At 35.4% G+C, this 13,356-nt stretch overlaps 1 protein-coding gene across 7 annotated transcripts in view; it reads left to right on the top strand.

Moving 5' to 3' along the window:
• PTPRM (protein tyrosine phosphatase receptor type M) overlaps nt 1–13,356 on the top strand; it is a 516,027-nt gene that overhangs the window by 388,628 nt on the left and 114,043 nt on the right. For 4 of the 7 annotated variants that reach the window (XM_063299121.1, XM_063299120.1, XM_063299118.1 and 1 more), the window contains 4 exons: nt 3,029–3,180; nt 4,844–4,918; nt 5,725–5,751; nt 13,124–13,311. In XM_063299121.1, the coding sequence (XP_063155191.1) occupies nt 3,029–3,180; nt 4,844–4,918; nt 5,725–5,751; nt 13,124–13,311 (442 nt within the window). The remainder of the gene's footprint in view (nt 1–3,028; nt 3,181–4,843; nt 4,919–5,724; nt 5,752–13,123; nt 13,312–13,356) is intronic. The other 3 variants (XM_063299123.1, XM_063299119.1, XM_063299117.1) reach the window with 1 other exon arrangement.

Genomic DNA, 13,356 nt, shown 5'->3' with positions numbered 1-13,356 from the left:
CTGGTAATTGGCCTTGTCAATCATATGGTGACCCTTTTATTATTTTTGTCATTTTTGAGATACTCTGACTATAGAGCCTTTACAATATAATAAGCTATCTTGAGCAACATCAAACATCATACTAAAAATGACCAGGGCCTTTTGAGAGGAGCATCTCTGAAAGGTCAAAACATAATAGAGAACTCTGAAAGAACATGGAATATTGGGGGAATGTTATTGGTTTTATGGTTTCATAATGATACAGACAACTAAACGTCTTTCCACATTCTGTAAATGTGTGGAGGGGGGAAAAAGAAATTGTGTCAGTTGTCCCCACCTTTGATCTCATGATGGTTTGAATACAGCCTACAAACATACTCTGTATACTGGCATGCATCAGGCATCCTGCTGATATGTACTGAACTGGTTTATATACACTTGTCTCCTAAGTTCAAACCTTCCAATGAAAATTGTATGATCATTATATAGAAGAAAAGGAACAGTAGGTGCAATTCTAAACCTTGCTTTATATATTCACCCAAAAGTGCAAGTAAATTGGCCAACCCTTCGTTTTTCCACTCTCACTGTAATTACTAAGGCCACATAAAGAAAAATTCATCTTAACCCATGCTTGAAATATTTGAGCAGAGACATGAGGGGTATTTTACTGCAAGACAGAAATTTATAATATAGAAAGTGGAGAATTGGTTTGTGAGAAATGGATCAAAGCTGAGAAAGAGAACCTGCAGCTTTTATACAGGATCAGGTTTGGGTGGATAACATATTTGGATTCTAGAACCTTCAATTAAAAGAGTCAGAGAGTAGATGGTGAGAAAATCTTCACCTGAGATAATCTCTCAACTAAGATAATTTAATTCTGGATTAAATGGACAGGAAGTCTGACCTGAAAAACAAGACATACTGGATCAGGTTGAAGCCTATCTTACTGCAGCATTATGACTCTCGAAGTGACCAACAGACTTTCTAGCATTCTTACTGATTGCTTTCCAACCATTGTTCCCTTGTATATTGTCCCCATCAAGGTGACGTTCAGTCTTAAAGACTGAGAGCACTTGATAGATCTGTCCTCCATGAATGCATCCAAACCACTTTTAAAATCCTCCAAATTAATGATTATCATTACATCTGCTTTTAATGTACAGTGCCGTTTCCTGTGCAAGAATGGTAGAGAAATTCAGTTTATCAACATTGCATACATAACTGTATAATGCTATTTGATTGATAGCTCTCACACTCTTCCCCTGAAGCACTGTCATTATGTTCAGTGAAATTTCATTCCAACCATTGTTACTGGTGCTCTGATATATACTATTTAGAGCTGTTCAGACTGACATGGTATATAAATCTTACCAATAAATAAACCTGCAGCTCCAAGGTACTTCAGAGCACTGAACATGCTTTAATTTTCAGAACACCACCACAATTTGCAACAAAATTATAGTTTTAATGTGGTAGAAGAGGTAAGTAACAGCCTTGAGTTTTCAATATTTTCAGACTGTTAGTGAGGATTTTATATAGCTTCATTTTTTGTTTTTGTTTTGCTTCCTCAGTTATTCTCTTAGCATAATTGAACAGATTTTCTTATCTTGGCAGCATTAGTCTATCAAAGGAGGGCTCAGCAATAAATCTTAGCCCCTCAACTTTACACGGCTTAACATGGCGACTAGGCTCAAACGTGTCTGAAGTCTCTCAGACACACGACATGTCACAACTAGATTCAGGTAGTCCTCGACTTATGACCATTCATTTAGCAACCAAAGTTATGACAGCACTGAAAAAATTACTTACGATTGGTCCTTGCACTTACGACTGTGTCCCCACAGTCACATGATCAAAATTCAGGCGCTTGGCAACTAGCATGTATTTACGATGGTTGTAGTATCCCAGGGTCACATGATTGCCATTTGTGACCTTCCCAGCCAGCTTCCGATAAGCAAAGTCAATGGGGAACTGCATGATTTACTTAACAACCACAGCAAAAAAGGTCATAAAATTGGGTACTGTCACATGATGCCTTGCTCAATGACCGCACTGCTTAACAATGAATTTTCTGGTCCCTGTTACAGTCATAAGTCGAGGACTACATGTAAGAAATCTTAGAATGAAGCCTACTGAACATCGATTGTTCTCAGGCAGTGCAAGAATGCAGTTTGCCTCTGATACCCACAGCTATTTAAACCCTTTATTTCTTTTTCCTGCTTTTTCCACATTCCCACATTTTTGCCCTGTACTTCGTGGCCTGAAGCTGAGTGGTTATTAGTTATTAACATAACTGGCATCTCTATCCTAAGAACTGCTGGCTTTAGGCTTATGTCTCACACCTACTAAGTTGTGTTATATTTAATGCATTTGATACACTTACATGTAGGCCTTGTGAATCTGATAATCAGTTTATATTGTTTTGCATCATCCAGCCATAAACTGAACTAAATAAATTAATCTGAAAATAAATTATACTGATTTCAATGCCTCTCAAGGAGGCTCATCAAACTCGGCTGCTCAGCTCTTTGAAATTCAGTCTTGTTTTAGGGCTAGCACTCAGCCAGAGTCTAGACCCAAGTGCCCATTGTTAAGAGAAGGATCCACCCTACCAAATCTAACTAGTTGCAGGACTTTCCTTAGGTGGCTGACAGTCTGCTGGTCCCACAAATGCAGGTTGGCAAACCAACAGGTTTTCCTCTCCAGTTTAGAATCTAAGGAGTCAATAACACAGAGACAGCCCCAGATTCTAAAGATGTACTTTGTGCTCAGACATCCATAATCCACTTCACTTTCATTCCATCTCTATACAGTACATATAACTCTTTAATTATGTATTTTATTAATCTAATTGCATTTATTGCTTTTCCCACTAATTAGTTTTTAGTGGAAATATTTTAGCTATTTTAAATTTCCATGCTGATTTAAATGTGGGTGTATATATGGTTGTTCTTTTTAGCAGAAGTGAATTTACAAATGACGTGAAATGATGAATTCTACACTTGCTTACTGGAGCATCATCTCCTTTCTTTAATGTTTCTTCTTTAAGGAAACTGGCTAAAAAGCGAAAGGAGACACTGAGTAGCACACGACAGGAAATGACAGTGATGGTGAACTCAATGGATAAAAGCTATGCTGAACAAGGCACCAACTGTGATGAAGCTTTCTCTTTCATGGACACACACAATCTAAATGGGAGATGTAAGTTGAAATCATTTTAATTTCTGTAGAGCGAATAGAAAAGGAAAGTGTAAAAGGCTCTTAAATGCTTGTTACTCAATTAGTCCATGGACAGACTATTGACAGTTCCATAGGCTCCAAGATCTCACACTGGGCAACATCTCACATCAAATATCTAGGAAACAGAATAGAGGCTTTAATAAAGATAATTTTTCATTTCTGCCTTCCCCTTGCTTCCACATAAAAACCACTGACATCAGTGCAGCAGGTGTTATATTCAATTTCCTCATTTATTACATAATGCTGCCTGATAACGTCCATATTTTGGGGGCCATTTTAAAGAAATGTCATAATATGTTTGAATGGTGGCTCTTTAGCTACAACTGACAAATTTCGAAGTTCTTACTATAAGAGAATTCAGTAAATTAATAGTTGTTTTGGAGCCATATTTATCCAGATTTTTTTTTATGGTACAAGAGTAAAATGGTATTTGAGGTGAGATTCCATACTGCTTTCCTCTATAGTTGCCTTCTTTTCTCAGGAAGATTAAAGCAGTGTACAGTACTGTATATAGGAAGCTGCCTTACCCAAGGTCAGACAATTTATCCATCTAGCCAGTATGGACTATTTCAACCATCCCCAAAATAGTACAGTCCCAATCTGTAAGAGACTGCAATTTCCATAGAATTCTGAGTAATGTTTCCCCAACTCATCAAGGCTGTATGTGGTAAGGTAGAGCTGATCTATTCTGACTGACAGTAGTTTTCCCAGATCTCAGGCAGTGATCTTTAAACAGATCTCAGCTTTGCTATTTGAAATCTATTCAACTGAAGATGCCAGGAAATGAATTAGAGTCCTCCTGTGAACTCATTTGTTGCTATGCTACATTTAGAATAAGGCATAAACTATACAGAAGTATTTTTACTACTAGTTTAAAAAAAAACAGAAGAAAAAATGTATCCATGAATTAATATACAATAAGCATATAAACCATAGTGCAATAGCCCCAAGGAAGAGGATTCAAAAGCATCTATTAGGGCTGTAAATGCTTTACATTAGATTGTGAAAAGATACCTTGGAAAGCACAGATACATGAACTTGTTTGCAACTAAATAAAGGAGCCAAGTCTGTCTCCTGGATCATATGGCTACAGCAGAAACCTAATCACAGCGGCCACATGATTCTGAAAAAGGACACATATTAAATATCCTTTCGTTCAGTGGAGCTTCTTTGTAAATTAATGGGTATAAGATTGTAGCCTAATTTCAAGCCTTTTTGGACTAAGTCCTTTTCCAGCGTTGCCTTTAACAGCTTGTGGTTCTTTTCTGCATTGTTCTTTCCATTATCACTGGGGAGAAATCCATACTACATCTCCATTTTATGATAGATGATCCAGATGTGGCAAGATATATACAAGACTGAGGCAAAGAGTTCCTAATTGCAGAAGGCACCTTACAGAGCATGCAAGAAAATGCAAAAAAGACAATATCTAAGAAACACAAAATGTTTAAATAACACTAATTACACAAACACTGTTGTTCATTTTTCATGGAACATTTTCTCCACAAAATCATTTTGCTTATCAGATTTGACAATATTCATCATCTAAGGGGGTAATACCAGTGTGCTGTTGTTTGCTAATAACGTTTGTTTAGGTTTACTACATAGTGTTCCCTCTTTCCAGCTGTATCATCACCCTCTTCATTTACAATGAAAACAAACACCCTGAGTACGACCGTTCCCAACTCATATTACCCAGGTAACCAAATATTTTGTTGGTTTTTAAATACTATAAATATTTTACTGTTATAACAATCTCTTAGAAACCATGGGTTGTTTCCCTATGCAGGCAAAGTTCTATAGAGAGATATCAGAAGAGGACTCACTGAAATCTTCTCTAAGTCTAGCCTGGCTAATGGCTACCACAGAGAATAAGAGGCTCAAGCATATCTCTTTTACACTCATCCAACTATCAAGTCTCCTCTAGGGCCCAGCCTATCAGTTTTTTGAGTACAGGCTGAAATACTGAACATGACCAAAGTTTAAACACATACATAAATAATATATTCTTGTGTTTGCCCATATATATAAAATCCTCCCAAAAGAGATAAATACCTTTTGCATGAAATAACAACTTTCTTATTAGAGGTTTTCACACTTTAGAAAATGACTCTAAAGAAGTGCTCCAGACTTTGCTTGAACACTGTTCTACTGTTCATTAAAGCAGCATGACTTTTTCAGGCTTCTGCATGAACTTCAGAAAAGATGCCACTCCTTTAAGGAATCAAATCATTAAACCAAGATGACTCTTAAAGCAGCAGACTGGTTTTCTTCTTCTCTTTATTCAGAAACCTGAAAAAGTTGAGCTGCTTCAACAAATAGCAGAGGTGCTACAATCACATGACATCTGAAGCACTTCTTCAAAAACATTTTCAGAGTGTAAAAGCTCTATTGCTTATAACTTGTAGCTTTCTGATCAAAAAAAAATTGGGAAAATTTACTAGTCATTTACTTTTCTTTCTCTTTTTACCTTTTCTGCATTGACCTGCTTATGATGTATGACAGATCCATTTGTGCCAACTGCAATTTTAGGTGAGAACATTTCCCTTTATCAATGTCTGTTGCAGAAGCAATAAAAGTTCAGACCTAGGTAGTGAAACATTGTATTTAAACAAGTGTAATATTCTGTTAAAAATGTGCAAACCGTTCTGCATTTAAAATTCAAATGCCAGTTATCACACTGGGTTGTTATTGTCATGGGTACTTTAGTAGAATGGGGGGGATCAAAGGTTTTTAATTTATAAAGTAATGGATTGATAAATCAAAGAATGCAAATATGGCAGTCAAAGGTTCATCATAATTTTAGTTTAGTCTATAAATTAATTAGTGTTAAATATGATTTATGAAATCCATTACACTGAAATTTCCCTGCTTTCTATAGCATAGTAAGGATTTCCATTTTGTTTTTTATTTGTGTATCACAAATAATTGCAATGGGATTGTGACTATCAATAATAGCATATAATGTACCACATCCCATACAGGTGGAAGCACTATACTAGAATTCTGAGATTAGAAGCATATTTTTACCTTTATTTTGGGAAGCTAAAATCAACTGATTGTCCAGCAAAAAGAGAATGAAGGGAAATGGATTTACCATGCTGAGATAACAAAAATAGCATGAAATGTTACTGCATATGAAATAAATAACAACAAAAATGGGCTGTGCTTTGTACTACTACAATACTAATCTTAATCTAACCCAAGCAAAACAATACAATACCATGTAGTAAGAATTCTATTCCAGTATTTAAATTGTGACCGCTTTTTTTCCTTGTCCTTATTGGTGCATAATTTTGCCATATGAATTCAAGTTTGAAGCTGTTGAATTTATTATAAACTGTAGTGTATGTGGACTTTAAAAAGAGAAAGCAGCTTTAAAATGAACCCATCCAGCAGAAATATTTTGGACTTAAAAACGTTGGTACAGGAACCTGCCAAATCATATTGTAAATTGTTTTTTAACTCCTGAAAGTCAAAAGTGGGTTCCCTTTGTTTTGTCAGAAAAAAAGGTAAAAGAAATCCATTGTGTCTGACTCAACCTGTGATTTCCCTCTTCCTACCTCTAAAAAACATAAGAAATGTTGTAATCTAATTGTAATTAGCGAAGATCATTTTAATGGTATCTAAAGAAAATAATTTCTTATAAATTACTGAAAAGGAGACCGCAGTCATCACAATAATGTAATAACGTGTATGCAAATGAAATTTATGTGATTTTTAAACATCTGAGATTGTTACACTTACCTTTTCTGTAGCAAGTTGTAGATGTTATGACATTTTCAGTAAACAAAGAGAACCCATTATTATTAAATCATGTTTGCTTCTTAATTAGCACAAGGACAGCATCTCACTATTGTTCATTCAAAAACACACATATTTTTCAGCTTTCAGCATAAGCCTAAAAAAAGATGCCACTACTTAAGGAATATAAAAATCTTCAAGCAGATCTAGGTTTTTGAAGGCTCACATGGAAGTCTGAAAACAAGATGGGCTGCTTTAATAAATAGCAGAAAGGTGCTATCCATGTGCGAGGTCTGAAGTTCTCCTTCTGAATAAATTATAAGGTTTTGTAGGAAGATTCCAATAAACTTTATTGTTATATTTATATATTTGTTTGTATCTTTTGTGATGCATTACAGTTGGTGGAAACTGCTTTTTCGCTGGTGGAAAAGAGAATTACTAAGCAATCACTTCGATTAACAAAAGTGCATGTTAAGATACTGTATTTTTATTGCACCAATTAATGAAGTGTTTTTAAAAAAAACTATTTTGTATAACTTTTAGAAAAGAAATTTTTGTTATTAGTAACCCACAAGCTTTAGAACTATTTCAATTTCCATCCTGAGACACCTCTGAATGCCTTAAAATAATAATTAGTGATAATATCAAAGAACTATTAGAAAGAATAAAGAAGTATCACTGTTACTTCATATATGTATTAATTATAACCCTAAACTCCTTTGAGGCTCATCTTAAATGTTTTCAAACATAACACCAAGCTAGGATTTATTGCTAGGAGAACAATTAAGTACAAGCCTTAGGTGGGTGGGTGAGGGCACCTCTCTTTCCTCTTTTGCAAGCAGTAGTTAGTAGTTTCAATATTTGTATGTATTTCCAACAAGTCATAGCTTGTCCAGGGGAACAATATGTGGCTTGTACTTGCTTGCAATAAGGATTAAATTCTGGCTGTTCTCTGTAGTCACATGACCACCAAATAACTGAATGCGTCTACTTGTGTTGAAAATTGTCTGATTTGGGGAGGGGGGCTCTGTTTAGCAAAAGAGGTACTGAGAGGAATGTGAGCTTTTTCTGTTTAACTCATAACCATGCGGACTTTTTCAAACCAAGAACTTCATTTGGTTCTTGAATAGGGTGCCAGATGACCCATTTAAAAAAAATGAGGGGAAAAAATGAAATAAATTTAATTCAATTCAGTTCTCTCAATAAGATCACTTCCCATGTATTTAATAATTTTCCCTTCTGTTACATTAAAATGATTATTAACATGCAATTTTTCCAGTGCAAGAGCTTGGCTATAATTACACATCTATTCAAAGTAGCAATTCTTGCATGCTATTGTTTATGGAAACTAAGTGACTACAATGTCAGGCCAAGGGTAAACAATTAAAATGTTTTTATTGTCATTAAATTATAGATATGAAATATGCTTTTACATTTTAAGAAATCTTCAGGAACAGTAGCAGGGACATGCTAACCAAAGTTAACAGTTTTCAGTCCAAACAAATGGAACTGATGTAAACAGTTCACTTTGACTGTATTCATTTCGGTGTATTTTTAAATGACAGTGCCTTTCTGTAAATAAATGTATCACAGACCAGCAAGAACAGCAGTATTCCCATGCAGTTGATGTAATATGGGATGTCTCAGTTGTAAATTAAAAATCAGATAAAATAGTGGTGTGCAAAATATCTCAAGTTGAATCATTTCAGGTGTGGAACAGGCCCTTTCAAGCATTTTTGGAAGTCCATGTCTGGACACACATTTCACATTCATAATAGGTATTCTCCATTTGAAATGGCATTCTGCACTCACGATTCAGCCTGAAACATCCCTATTAGATGTCACTTTCCCATCAAAGATTCTCTTCACTTGAACTGAAAACAGTAACTAGGCCAATGTTATTTCAGTCAGTTTCTCACCACATTGCCATCTTGTTCTGAAACTTAATACTGCAAAAATAAGTAGATATAAAAATTTATGACTTTCCAACCAACTTTACACCAGAATGTTGTCAACTTTGTTTCACATATTGCCAACATAATTTAGAATTTCACTTCACTATACACTTTCTAAAGGAAAGGAATAACAGAAATATAGTATCCAAGTGCCTGCAGATGGGATAATCAAATCTTTATTTGAAAGATCCAGGTCAATTCCTTTATGAAAAAGTATGATTCTAATATATAGAGTGATCTCTAACAGAAATAACTGTAATAGGCTCTCCATTTTTTATACAAAAGCACTATGTATGAATATGCAACATATATACAAAAGTTGCATTGACCTCGTTTTGCAGCACTGCAATGGATCCTGCTACTTAACTATAATATAATAATCTAAAACAAAAACCATAAAGTCTCTACATTTGTTTTGAAATATCATAAACCAATTTCCAACCCTATCTTTCTTTCTTTACTTATTTTCTAATTTATTTTGTCTTTTTGTGTCTCAGCCACCTTGTAATATTCAGGTGCCATTTCAGCAACAACATATTGTAACAACACTTGTATATCGCCTTTCATACCATGCATCCTAATGCCATGCATCCCAGTTTTGTTGAAGAGTTGCTAATGGGAAGTCTATATATCAGTATTTGTATCAGGATAATAAGACAGTCCCACCCCAGAATCTGGGAGAAACTGCCACATTCATATTGCATACATTGGCTATGTATATTCAGAGTTAGGATTAAACAATTCACTAACTACTCACTGGGGTAGTGCACTCCACCAGGCCAAAATAATTTCAGTAATGTTGGTGTTCTCTCCTTTATCATATATAGAACTCTATACGTACAGTATATTCTGATCGTTGTTCAGTGTACATCACCTGCCTGATCTTAAGAGCAGGGATGTTCACCTTGCAGCCCCAAAGCCTTAATTAAAACTCTCAGAGCCTCTCCAAAATGCTGTTAACACATAGTAATTTTAAGAGTAACAGAAGGGAAAAATTCTTCAATACATTGGAAATAATCATAGTATGGAGCTCAACACATATACATGTAATATTATATTTAATCTAAATCAATTCAAATTAAGATTAGTTTTAATCCTGACTTTGCTTAATTTAGGACCTGATCCCTCCTTTTCTCTTTCTCTCTCTCTCTTTTGGGGGGCAAGGGATATGGCTCCCTACACACCATTTAAAAGCTCCAAAAGTTTGTGTAATACTAATTAAGAGGTTGGATCTTGTAGACAAATCTAAAAATATTACAGTTTTCATGAGTGGCTGGAGGATTTCTGAAATGTGATTGGGACCGCAGGATATATTGCCATGGAAACAAAGCACATGGTTTGATTCTTAAATTGCTTCTTCATTCACAAAAGAAGGGGGAATTTCTACCAATTCCTCCATCCATTCCATACAACTTCTAAAATTCCTTCAAAATTCAGATTCCAAAGGCAGATTTTTGGAAGATGGTCAGTGCTACGGAGAAAAGAGAAAGCCACATTTCATGAAAATCAAATATATTCAGTTCAATGCAAGAGAAATTAGAATTAAAATCAATCTCTGCAGATTATATTGTTAGTGGAGCTATAGATTAACACCTAAATATGAACAGTGAGTGTCATGTTCTTTCAACTGTCCCTTTCATATACCATTTAATCTAGTAATGTAAGGCAGACAGACAGATAGACAATGTATCCTACTCTTAGATGAACTCTGATGAGTGTACAGAAGTCTATACTTCACTGTAGTTGTCTCCAGTGAGCTAGAGGATTCTTTGCATGTGGGTCAGGGGTATGATATGTACACCTGGAACATTTCCTGTCATACCAAAAAATCCACCACCACAACCCTGAAATGGAATTTCATGTCAGTGGCAAATATGGTGCTGTAAAGCTCACCTGCCACTTCTTTACTTCCAAACTGGAGGGAGAAAGGTTGATTTTAAGAAAAGAGCCTTTTTTCTACCCCATTGCTTTTCTCTCAGTTGCTTTTCTCAGCAAATAGTCACTTCTGGTTCTGTAGGTGCACACATGGTATTAAACTGAACAGCCCAAAGTTTTGATTGACTTAGTAGTTTAGGTTCATTCTAAAATGATCTCCCTAAATGCTATTACTGAAGCACATCACCCTTCCTCAGTTTGGTGCCCTCTCCCCCCTGACCTCCTTCCTTCCCCCTGACCTTCCTCAGTTTGGTGCCCTCTCCCCCCTGACCACAGCTGCACTGGGCTACAGTGCCCACAATATCCCAGTGCAGAAGTTTGCACTGAGAATTGTGAGAGATGTTTAAGACAAAGTATTTGGGGAAGGATAAGGTATACATTTAGACACACTACATGAAAAGCAAGTAAGTTCTGAACATTTCAATTTATGTACCAGAAGGAAATGCTAAAATGCTTCTGCTAATATCTGTAGTTATCCCATTCAGTTAGTTCCTTTTCAGAAGTGTTAGACAGTATTAATTAAGCAAGATAAGTAGAGATCCCAGCCTGGTTTTTTTTTAGCCAGTATAACATAAAACCAGGTTTATGTTATCAGATAAATACTTGCTTCAATTTTATATTAATATTTAGAATTAAATATAACATAATTACCACGTCTCCATTAGGCAGATATGCTGGGATTATTATACTCATGAAAATCTGTTGTTAGCATATGTAATCGCTACAAATATTGATAAATGAATATTGAGAGGAGCACATATTGGGACATACCTATAATCCATAAGGAGCTGCAGAGGGATGGTGTTCAGTTTTCATAGCACCTTCTCACCCTGGCACCATCAGAAGTGTTGGAACTGTAGCTCTCAGAAGTCCCATTCAACACCTAGAAAGTGTTAAATAGTCAAAGGTTTCATGGATCTGTGTCTCTGTTTTGCCACTTGAGATTAAATTTATTGGGACCATTAATACACAAACAATAGCAGGTATTTTTTCACACAGAAAGTTCAATCTGTAAAAGACTGCATTACATATTCATCCTTAATGTTCCAGTCAGCATGGGGTGATGATACGCAGGCTATCATTTAATCTGGTTTGGTCCCGTGTAATAAAATAAGCCTGCTTGAAGATTTGCGAGTTACCCATAGTTTTAGAAGGTGATATATTCATTTATTTTAATTTATATTAAATAGCTTTGTGAATGCTTAATTTTTATAATGGGAGAAAAACTAAAGCATTTCATTCTCAGCTGAGGGTGTTTTCCTTTGTTTTTTTCTTGTCACATTAAATTAAAAGCACCAACACAATTTGGTAAAAGGAAAAGAACATTTTTCTGGTTGTTCAGCCCTTTATGTTTATAAAATATTCAGTTTGTCTGACAGGAAACTAAACTGAAGGTGCTTAAATTACAACCATAAAAATACCTGCAATTATTACTGTAGTACTGTTGCTTATGGCCTGTTTCCTTTTTTCTTCTCCTCCTTCTCTTTTTTTTTCCTGATATGTATCTTCTTTAAAGTGCCAATAAATGGTAAGTTTCCCATTGCCCCATCAGAGCTGTGGAGGGTGGGAATTGGTCTGCTTCACATCAGTTTGGATCGGTCCAGTGGGGTTATGTTGTGTGTTGGCCTGCATGTAAGTTGGCATATAACATTTCATGCCTGATGTGATAGACCTTGTTAAATATTTATCTAAATTTGCAGCATGCTAACTTCAGTCAAGCAGTATCTCCAATCAAAAGCTTCCTCATAGTTATTCTGTGTATTTTCTTCCTAATGTATCCAATCTCCATTTCCATTTCTCTCTTGCTTAACAACCCATATCATTTTATGCATTTTTAAACATTTTGCTTTCCACTAACATGAGTCCTGAATTATTGTGAAAAATAATAAATAGTATCCTACTCCAGGAAATACTTAAGTCCTTATTTATTAGACTAGGACTTGATGAAGTTTCAATCTGAAATTTCTGAACCATTTAGAACTCAATATCTAAAAAAATTAGATTTCCTAATTTACTGGTAGGTTTAAATAAGCAAATAAAATAATAAAGTATGGCGTACACATTTTTTATTGTAAACCAATAGATGTCTTCCTCTTTCCAATACCCTGTAATATGTCCATGAATAAATTACACAGTAGTTTCAATTTAGCCCACCTAGAGAGATATTATAAAAGATGATGATGGTATTAAAAGCCATATTCAAAATGTATCATTAACGTTGTATATCAACTGGAAGTAGTCCAATACTTTATTGAGTCTTCTTTCCCTAGATGAAACTCATACGGTCGGAAGTGACACAAGTAGCCTGGTCCAGTCACACAACTACAAGAAACGAGACCCTGTAGATGTGCCATACCAGACAGGCCAACTTCATCCAGCTATTCGTGTTGCAGATTTACTGCAACATATTACCCAGATGAAATGTGCAGAAGGCTATGGATTCAAGGAGGAATATGAGGTAAGTAAGCTCCATACAACACATACTATATTGTGTTGTTTTTCT

The sequence above is a fragment of the Candoia aspera genome, chromosome 3 (assembly GCF_035149785.1).
Source record: "Candoia aspera isolate rCanAsp1 chromosome 3, rCanAsp1.hap2, whole genome shotgun sequence".
Taxonomy (NCBI): domain Eukaryota; kingdom Metazoa; phylum Chordata; class Lepidosauria; order Squamata; family Boidae; genus Candoia; species Candoia aspera.
The sequence above is the reverse complement of the archived record's forward strand: the minus strand, read 5'-3'. Positions and strand labels throughout refer to the sequence as shown.